We start from the raw sequence: 10402 nt of genomic DNA on the forward strand, positions 1-10402 counted from the left end.
CACTTAGTTGGTCTTGAATCCGAGGAGAATTCATCTTATCTGATCCTGCCAATGAACTTTTTCATGCGTACGTTGTAAAGTTCATTGCAATTGGGGGTTTGATGCGGATCCAACGGAAGGCTATGAACTGCTCTGTTACTAGAGATTTTCATCAGTTATCGTTAGTATTCGTAGTCGATTAAGTCTCTTGAGAAAAGCCACTAATTGTCGCTTTAAAGATTGTATGATCATCGCTGTGTCGTATTTGCGGTGAGAAAGAAAAAGAAATCACTTAGCAGCAAGAAGCATTGGAACAGATCATTCCACCACCTTCATCGGCAATTCCTCTTCGCTTTACCTTGGAATGACCTTAAGTACTGTTAAAGCCTATTATTACTACTCGCCCTTATGTTCACGCGAAAGATGACAGTATATTTTACGGAGTAGTGGACTTCCTCCTGCTGCAGCTATCGAGGCCCAAAATGCTCCAAAGAAATTTAGAAAGAAATATTGCAACAAGTCTGAGAGCATGAAGGTATGATATAATCCAATCAGAATTCCCGAATATCCGATCATGATTGCAATTGTTTTCGCGTAAACTTGAGAATTTGCATATTCAGGAGAAAAATGAAGTGAATAGGAAGACTATCAACAGTTGAATGACAGGAAATTTTCTCGAGGAAAGCAGGGAACGGGAAACGACTGATTTCAGTCTCACTCAGTTTAATGCGGACGTGTGCACTCACTGAGAACTTGTGGTGCTCGAACCTCCTCTGTCGCACGCGACGTCGCGTTGTCGCATTCGGTTTTTAGACAGGTAGCTTCTTAGTTCAAATCGTATGCGTTTCTTCTTTCATTATGGCACATGCTGTGTTTTGACGTATTTATTTATTTATTTGTTTGATTATTCGAATACAGTAATGGTACAATCAGAAAGAAAGAACGTTATATTATGTTCAAGTCAAAACAAAATCTAATTAATACTAATACATATTATACTAATTCAGTGCTGTCGATACATATCCTATTGGAAAGTATCAGGAATATAAATTTATGTAGATAAGCGTTTATGCGTTGCGTTTTTGTTCAGCGTTTTTCATTGTTCTATAGGGTGCAAATTATGTGTATTTCCTAGATATGTATAGGTTTCGAGTCAAATAAGTAATTACTCCCCGTTTCCGAAATTTCTGGAAACAGCAAACTTTAACGAAAGGATAGTTGATGAGGAATTAAAATAGTTAAGAAATGGAATGCCCGCAAAAGTTTCTCTTCTAAATTACTGTTTTGAATTTGCTACCTTATGTCATTTTTATGGAGTAGAAGAACACAGTGGAAGGCTATTCAGCAGGGGACGTTTTTAAATTTCGTGATACTAATGTCATAGCTATCGTATTTTTCTTGGGTGGCGTTTTTGCCTATTTTTGCCTCTCTTCTTGCCTTAGTTGTCTTTGTTTAGATGTGTTATTTGCAGTTCAGCAAAGAAAAATGCACTGTAGCAGATCCACGAGGCGAAACCTCGTACCTCTATCTTGTTTCCCATTAAATGAGCTTTTAAAGCTCTCAATTCTGGTTGCTTCTTATGCCATGGTGTTTGTGGTTTTAAATTCAAAACTATGGGAATCTGCCACCGCTTTCTACTCTTTCCCGCTCCTCGTGGAGTAGTACAGTTCTCTCCAAATCTGCTCCACTATACCTTTTCTGTCGTTACTAGAGTAGTCGTTGTTCATGATACAGCCGGCAGTGAATATGTTCAATAAGGTTGGCGCGACGCGTCCGCCCCAGCGCACTTTTTTGAGCTTGGAGCGCGCTCGCTCTGGGCTGTTCCATTCGAGTGGGCATCGTGTTCTCCAGCTTGAACACATCTGGTTATCCGACTACATTCGGGAAGCTCGTGACGGTATAAAAAGGTGCGTGTCGATCTTCGTATGACTACGGTGTATCTAAGCCTGATGTGAACTTTTCTAATTCTTTAAATATTTTTCTTTAAATCTTTTCTTTAAAGATATTTTTTTAAATCATGACCATTAAATCTCATGAATTGTTTCAAACAAATCTGTTACTTCTCCATAAATCCCCATGGACTGACTCTAACTTTACAGAAGGTTGCAACGTTACATTATACATAGAGTTTTGGTGGTGTTATAACATACTATAGCTAGTTTCCAGAGAAATGGTTTTCATACTTTTATGCGCATGAATTTCCTTTTTGTTCTCACTCCATGTTGGGGCCCTATTGAAAGGAGCGAAACCAACTTACGCAAAAGTGTTTCGCGTGTTTTCCATGCTTTCAGTGAAATTACTCACTAGATATTACTTCGTTTGAATGTTCTTGAACGTGTTGATTTGAACTATCAAAGGTGCTTATTTCATAGAATCAACGGGACTAAGTGTAATCGACTGTTTTGCGATTGTAGCAGGAACTATTGGTTTGATTGCTGGAGAAATGTGAACTTTTATTTCAGCAGGATCTTGTATGCTATCTCTTTTTTTTCATTTTAAAGCGGCTCTTCCAATTCTCTCCTGCGAGAACATACCTGTTGAAGGTTACTGCAAGACTGTCTGGATCATCTTTTTATTGTCGATTTTGCCACCTTTTATTATGCCTCCCTTTACAAAGATGAAGGCCAGTTGATCCAAACATTGCAGTAGATCATTTTGAATAGGAGGTATTGCCTCCTCCTGTAGTCAGGTCAGAATGGCTTGAACACTGATGCAGTTGCATAAGCGGCTGCGCTCGAAGTAGCCCTGCGTAACTGGCGCTTCGCGATCGAAGCAAGACCCTGCCCTGCTGTATCGGATTCCAGAGACGAATGAGGGCCCTTTTCACTGATAGCCGCTGGGTCTATCGTGAAATTTCGAGCGCTGCCGCGCACGCAATTGTCCAATGGTTCAGGTCGGTCTGAACTGGGTGCATTCCTTGTCCTTATTTTTGTTACACTGGCGATCATCTCACGTTTTTTTTTGTATTGTATTCGTTTAATATAAAATGTAGTCCTTTTTTCAGAAGGGTAAGATGCGTACCAAAATAGACAATAGGATAAGAACACTTATAGAGAATGGTGTTGCCAAGGGTCACCGAAGCATGTTTGCCGTCGTCGGAGACAAAGGACGAGACCAAGTATGTATGTTTTATTAGACGGGTTCCGCTTTTGATTCTGAATTTTGATATTAAAATATTGTCGTAAGAAATCATTAGGTATCTGCTACTTCTTACCTTTTTTGCAGAAAATGTAGTTGGGCGGTACTCAACCGCGCTCCTATTTCTCTAGGCTCTATCTTCTTTCTTTTCTCTTAGCTTTACCCTACATGTCATAGATCATTTAAGATTAATGCTTAATAATGTTTAGGTTTTAGGGCCCCGACTAACTTGGTTATTTACTTCCAGAAGTTAGCGCGCGTTTGAGTCCCACCTCCACCATTTGTTTATGTCAGGGATGTGTCGTGCACACATGTTCAACATCTCTCTTTGCTTTTTACATAGTCTTTTTTCATACTTCAACTTTTATTCTTCAGATTGCAGTACTCCACCACATTTTATCAAAAGCTGCAGTAGCCGCTAGACCTACTGTGTTGTGGTGCTATAAAAAGGAATTGGGGTACAGTTCGAATAAAAAGAAAAGAATCCGTCAAATACATATGAAGTCATCAGTTAGCACCATATCGGTTCGTCCTTATTCTTGTAAATTACACTTTGGTCTGAGTTTCTGTATTTTTCCGTGACACGGTAAAATATCATGCTTTCTTCTCAGTTGAGAATGTTTTATGTGGACGTTGTTGACCTGGTCAGTTTAGGAAGGTGATCCATTCGAAGTTTTCGTATCAACTACAAAAATTCGCTATTGTTACTACAATGAAACGCATAACATCCTTGGAAACACATATGGAATGCTTGTACTTCAGGTATTTCAAGTGATCTTGCTAGCATAGCTTCGAGTTTAAGTACCGTGTCTAAGGATTTCGAAGCACTGACTCCAAACTTATTGGCTCGAACTATTGAAACTATAGAGGGCGGAGGCATCGTCGTGCTGTTATTGAAGACCGTCAATTCTCTGCGACAACTCTACACAATAGCTATGGTATACAAGCTAACTTTTACGATACCATCTTCGTGTTGAACCTTTTTTTGATACTTGTATCCGCCTTCAGGATGTGCACAACCGTTACCGTACGGAGTCCCATACCCAAATTGTGGCTCGATTCAACGAACGTTTCATTCTTTCACTTGCCAGTTGTAAAGGCATAGCTGTAGTTGATGATCACCTGCATGTACTACCTATATCCAGTCACATCTCTTCCTTGGAACCAGTTCAGCCGTCGACCAAGGTGTTTCATGTTTCTCTTAGCGTTTTTTATTTCATATATGTGGGCTATTTGTAGGGCTCTCTGTCGCCGTCAGAAACGGTGCTGAAAGCGCTCAAGGAAAGTATGAAGGACACGAAACCTATCGGACCACTTCTTAACAAGTGTCGAACTGCATGTCAGGGAAAAGCACTTCTCAGGTTCGAGACGTGCTAATTTGGAGTTTATAAAAAGAAATGTACAGGATTACCATTACTCTTTTCGGTTATTGAGTACTTGCTTAGACTGCTTGACGTTATTACTGACAAAGACTTGAACGTCACTTGCTCAATAACCGCTGCAAGAGGACGAGGAAAGTCTGCTTCCCTGGGTGAGGTTTTTCTTGTTGCATGTGAATGGAAATTAGCATAGATCTGGAACTGGAATTTTCTTTTCTATTTTTTGCAAATCTGCCATTATGGTCATGTTCTCATTCACGCCCCACTTTTAGCACAAGCACTTTTAGCACAAGCCACCGGCGGCGGCCATATATTTATAAAATAAAATTCGGGTTTTCCACTTGTAGTGAGAAGTAAAAGTGCTCTGAAGATATGTGTCCATTCAATGCTTTCACGACTCAAATTTGACTGACCCGAACACCCACTCTTCAACTTTTCCACCCGCTCTCTATGTGAATCTTCTTTCTCGAAATTTTGATAAATTAATCTGGGTAACTGATTCTCTTTGCATTCTACAAACCACATCTTTGATCTGTTCTAGGTCTTGCCTTAGCTGGAGCTGTTGCTTTTGGATATTCCAACATTTTCGTCACATCTCCTTCACCTGAGAATTTGAAAACTTTGTTTGAATTTGTTGTTAAAGGATTCGATACTCTAGGTTACCAGGTAAGTGTTCTTCTAACTTTTTGTGTTTTTTCTTGGCTATAGATTTGAAAAATTATTGTTAGGAACACATCGATTATGAGCTAATTCAATCAACTAACCCTGAATTTCAAAAAGCCCTTGTCCGTGTCAATGTTTTCAGAGAACATCGGCAAACTATCCAAGTAAGTGCTTTTCAGAATGTATGAGTATAACAAGTCTACTATTTCTAGTTTTTCTTAGTACATCCATCCTTCGGATGCTGGGAAATTGGGCCAAGCAGAGCTAGTCGTTGTGGATGAGGCGGCTGCAATTCCTCTTCCCTTAGTAAAAGAGCTGATTTTTGGTATGTACAAAGAAATAAGTTGAATTCAGCTCAAAGTTCAAAGTCCAGCTTTTACATTGAAGGAACGTACATCGTATTTCTTTCTTCAACTATCAATGGTTATGAAGGGACGGGGAGAAGTTTATCGTTAAAGTTGCTACAACAGCTTCGTCAGCAATCTGCCGGTAGCGCCAAAGGAGAAAAGCTAGCTTCAAGCAAAGGTAGAACTTTCTATTTTTTCTGAGCCATCGTTACTAACATCTTCTACAGGCAGAAAATTGCATGAACTTACTATGGAGGAAAGTATACGGTACAAGCCTGGCGACGAGGTTGGTGGACCTGCAATCTAGTCGTTTGTGTTGCTGAATAGCTTCAGGAGCTCACAGTCTTTTTTTAGATTGAACAATGGCTTAATCGTCTTCTATGTCTGAATGCGGCCAACATAAATACAAAGCTTACCTGTGGCACACCACCTCCAAGCGAATGCGAACTGTGGGTTTTTCATCCTGTTTTTAGAAAATTGTCAGTTATTTATTTGATGCGCATAGAAACCTAAAGCTTATTTCCACATTATTAGCCATCTTTTCTGCGGATGAAAATGTATCGGAAGTTTTTGAAGATGAAATTTCGTACAATTGCATAGGTAACTTGCTATGAATGCTTTCTTTACCAAATACATATCCTCACAATCATTAGCGCTTTAAAAAATCACTGGTTTTATTTATTTTTCCATCCTTCATAGCACTCCCCAGTCTCCGTTTTAAATTTGAGTTGGGTTGAAACCTGGACAGAATCACATTTTCATTACTGAGTTTGTTCGTAAAATATACTCGGGAATTCTACAAGTAAATACATTCTCTTTTTTGTACTTCTCCACTAAGTGAATCCACTCTTCTTGGTAACGCTTCTTATCAGTAGTTCATCGTACTTTTTTTGATCTTGTCTATTCAGCTTGTCTGTTCTCTTTAAGAACTTTCAAGTGTGTTTTTGTTTCGAAAATATGACTAATATCTTGCATATACATAGCGTTTTTTTTTCATGAGAGGGACTTTGCCGTGACATATAGAGTCTTCCCAACTCGTTCAGATCTTGTTATTCAGGTATTTTGTGAATCGAGACACCTTATTCTCGTTCCATAAGGCATCGGAATCCTTCTTGCAACAAATCATGGCGATCTATGTAGCGGCGCATTACAAGAACTCACCCAATGATCTGCAGGTAATATCCCTCACTTTTCGTTATTTTTTAAAACCCTTAAGAACTGCCAGTTTCTTCTTTAGATGCTTAGCGATGCTCCTGCTCATCATCTTTTTGCCTTGATGTCACCGGTCAAAGAAGATCAGTCGTCAGTACCAGAGGTTTGTCCTATTCGTCAGCTTCTCAGGATTTTTGACGCTCAAATGCGTGTTCAGGTGTTGGCTTTGGCACAGGTTTGCTTGGAAGGTAACCTCTCGGAGGAGACTGTCAGCGGTGCTGTGGGTACTGGAAAACGTGCTGCGGGAGACTTGCTACCGTGGACTATATCACAACAATTCATGGTCACTTTACTCAACGGCTTCATTTTTTTTCTCGCGTCATTTACTTTGAAGCTTTAGGACCGAGATTTCCCGACGTTGTGCGGTGGTAGAGTTGTTCGAATTGCAGTTCATCCCGATTTTCAATCAATGGGGTACGGCACTAGAACGATTGAATTACTGGAGGAGTATTATCTAGGCCATGTGCCTTCCATTGAAGAAAATGTGAAGGAAACAGTCAAGACAATAAAAGTGAGTTCCAAGAACATCACCTCAAGAACATAAAAGTCATTACAAGTGCCTTGTAATGACTTTTATGTTCTTGAGGCGATCGCATTGTGAACGTATCATTCATTTCATCATTGACATTTTATTCGTTAAGAGTTCAAGACATCTCAGTACAGGTGACTGTTCTTTTTCTTTTTTTTCTTCTCCTCCTTTGAAACAGTGATACCTTTCACTTCAAGAGCATTTCAAGAAGGAAACTTGCTTTGGAATTCCGTTGAGAGCATCACTGTAATGCAGCTGACGTCAAAATTTAGGATGGAAATACGGTTGCGCTGCTTGAAGAACAAGTGGCTCCTCGAGCCGATTTGCCACCATTACTTATGCGGCTCAGTGAAAGGAAAGCTGAACGACTCGACTACTTAGGTGAATTTTTGGAAAGGATTTATTTTGTAGTGGTAAACCGCCATTCTTCAACTTTTTAGGAGTGTCTTTTGGTCTTACACTTGATTTGCTGAAGTTTTGGAAGAAGAGTGGATTCGTCCCGGTGTATTTACGCCAAACACCTAGTCCCCTCACCGGCGAATACACCTGCGCCATGCTAAAACGACTTCACGGTAAGCTTCAGATGCCAGAAATGTGTTATTTTGGCTTTTGTAAAATCTGAGACTTTCATAGCAAACATTGATAATACTGCCTTCAATGTTATCTTACCCATTGTAAAAACTGCTTGTTTCGGATTTTCTATGGCGACTGATCTTTTTTTGGGGTATTGGAAACACTTAATTTTTGGCCATAGAACGTTATTCAGGTGATGAAGCAGATCCATCGCCGTCCTGGTTAGCAGCCTACTTCCGGGAATTTCGTAAGCGCCTGATCTCTCTGTTGTCGTTCGAGTTCAAGAAGCTCCCCATTAACCTTGGTTTGTCTTTGCTACAAACTCGAAACAAAGAAGTTATTACGGTGCTCCAAACCGATCGCAAAGGTGAATATGTTGGTCTCACACCTGCACGTGTTTTTGATCCTACGAAGGTTTTGTTTTAGTTATAAATCGCGAGCAGTTGTCGATGTTCCTTTCGAATGTTGATCTCAAGAGATTATCGGAATTCGCACGTAATCTGGTTGATCATCATATGATAACGGATCTGTTGCCTACTATTTCAAAACTCTATTTCGAAGAACGCTTGAAGCAGGAGGCGAGTTGGTTCTTTCTTCACTACAACCCTTGGGAAGCGGCTTAGATGCTCGTAATTTGCCATTATTCAATATGTCCTTCAGTCGCAAAAATTAACGTGGTAGAGACTGTACTTATTTTCGCATCGAAAGTGATTCACATTCTAGAGCCATACTTCTGTTCAGGGATCTGTTTGTGCATACTCCTTAACTTAACACTCTCCAGAATGCGATTAAAAACAGAAAATCACATAAGTGGATCATCTGAGAGATAGTGTTTCTGTGAGAGATAGTGTTTCTGAATCATTTAAATATATTATTTGTCGAATAATTGCGTATGCTATTGGGCGGACGAACAAGTTCTTTTTGGATATTCAACGTTTTATTCAATTTTTTTTTTGTTAGGTAGCCGTAAATACTTGTAAACAGTAAGTAATAGAAATAGTGCTAAGTGGTGTTAATTGCAAGGTTCATTTATGCAAAATATTATTTTTATTTTTAGAACGTTGTCTACGTTTTTCTCCTATTAATTTGCTTTTTTTTTCGTCGTTTTTTACCATGTGTTTTATACAGGCGACGGCAAGATTCGGTTATTTTTAAGCTTACACAGAAGGTATTTGGTATTTGAAGTATTTGGAGAAATTTTGAAATTTAAGTATTTGAAAGTAAATACTAGCATCTGAACTGTCCGCTGACCAGTTGTCATCCTCCTCGAGAAAAAAGAACGTTTGCAGCTAAAATTGAACAATACCAGTCTCCCACATATATCTAAGAAAAGAAACTGTTAGAAGTTCCTCTTGTGAGAATCTTCTTGTGAGAAATCCGGTTTTTATGGATTTGTCTAATTCATGAGCCGAATAGATATATACCTCCATCTTCGGAAATGGTTTGGATTCTTTTCGAAATCTTTTTTTTTTCGTTGATTAGAAACAAATGTGAGGCCCTTCGTGCATGCGTTATATGTGTATATTCAAAGTTTGTTTGAAGGTGAAATTGCCAACAGCTCAAGCTGCTGTGCTACTAGGTTTGGGATTACAACACAAAAGTGCCGAAACAGTTCAAGAAGAGCTGGATCTTCCTCAAAGTCAAGTGAGCTCAACACTTTCACTCATTAAAAAATTGTACGCAAAAATTATTGCCGGGTACAGGTGCTCGCTTTTCATTCGAAGACGATCCGGAAACTATCAGACGAATTTGATGCAATGTGCATGGATTCGCTTCGTGAGCTTATTCCTGACAAATCTCGTGACATTGATAAGGACGAACAGTCGGCCGTTCTTTCTCGTTTAAAACCTCTTGCCGAAAGCCTAGAGGTATTTTCAAGCGCATCCATTCTCTCGTTTTTTTCCCAGTCTTTAGAGTTTAAGATCAATCTTTTCTTGAAGGATGAGCTAAATAAAGCTGCAGACGAAATCAGGGAGAGGCAGCTACGGGACAAGAAAGCCCTTCTGGAAGAAATAGACAGTGATTTGCCGCAGTATGCCATTAATGTGGACACGAAAACCTTGGCCAGAGTGAATAAAGTTTTCCGATTTTCTAAAAATATGGAGAATTCCAATACTTCCATACTGCTTTCATTTCATTTAGGCCAGTGATGTTAAGATGGTTTACAGCCGGCCCCTGGGAAAAGGGAAGAGGTAGTGGAATATGTCATCGCCTTTAGATTTTCCTAAAGTTCATAATTTAGGGATGCAAAAGAAAACAATGGAACTGGAGGAAAGAAAAAATCATTCAAGAAAAAAAAGTTAGTTTGACAAGAGGCTAAAATACATTGGAATAATTCACTCATTTTTGTAAAATTGTACCTACGATAGGATACTTTCGTATTTCACATTCGTGTCCTTTGTTGATATTTTGTTATGCTGTTGTTGTTGCTGTTGAGCTTGTTAAAATAAATTTATAAATATTTATGTCAATATGTTGAGCTGCGGAAAGAGAATCACGGACACGTATTCATCACATTTGATCCAGTCGTGCGGGTCAAGCCGTTGTTCTTGACGCCTTAGTCCCAGCGGCTGGTGATTACA

At 39.4% G+C, this 10402-nt stretch overlaps 1 protein-coding gene across 2 annotated transcripts; it reads left to right on the forward strand.

The window, feature by feature from the left end:
• Positions 1-223: 223 nt before the first annotated feature.
• RB195_006475 (uncharacterized protein) lies at positions 224-10129 on the forward strand (the record flags this gene model as incomplete). 2 transcript variants are annotated; one of them, XM_064179572.1, is made up of 28 exons in its annotated part: positions 224-249; positions 793-796; positions 2984-3097; positions 3493-3642; positions 3772-3879; positions 3933-4055; positions 4126-4302; positions 4357-4478; positions 4563-4648; positions 5038-5162; positions 5225-5323; positions 5382-5484; positions 5547-5684; positions 5734-5792; positions 5861-5955; positions 6564-6681; positions 6744-6821; positions 6876-7001; positions 7059-7229; positions 7520-7628; positions 7688-7819; positions 8014-8187; positions 8247-8398; positions 9363-9464; positions 9524-9688; positions 9761-9889; positions 9963-10012; positions 10063-10129. In XM_064179572.1, 28 exons carry the CDS (start codon positions 224-226, stop codon positions 10127-10129), a joined length of 3102 nt encoding a protein of 1033 aa, XP_064036516.1. The 2 variants fall into 2 exon arrangements, with proteins under 2 accessions (XP_064036516.1, XP_064036517.1); XM_064179571.1 differs by lacking the exons at positions 224-249; positions 793-796 and having other exon boundaries at positions 2993-3097.
• Positions 10130-10402: the final 273 nt, after the last annotated feature.

This window comes from Necator americanus, chromosome I (genome assembly GCF_031761385.1).
Source record: "Necator americanus strain Aroian chromosome I, whole genome shotgun sequence".
Taxonomy (NCBI): Eukaryota; Metazoa; Nematoda; class Chromadorea; order Rhabditida; family Ancylostomatidae; genus Necator; species Necator americanus.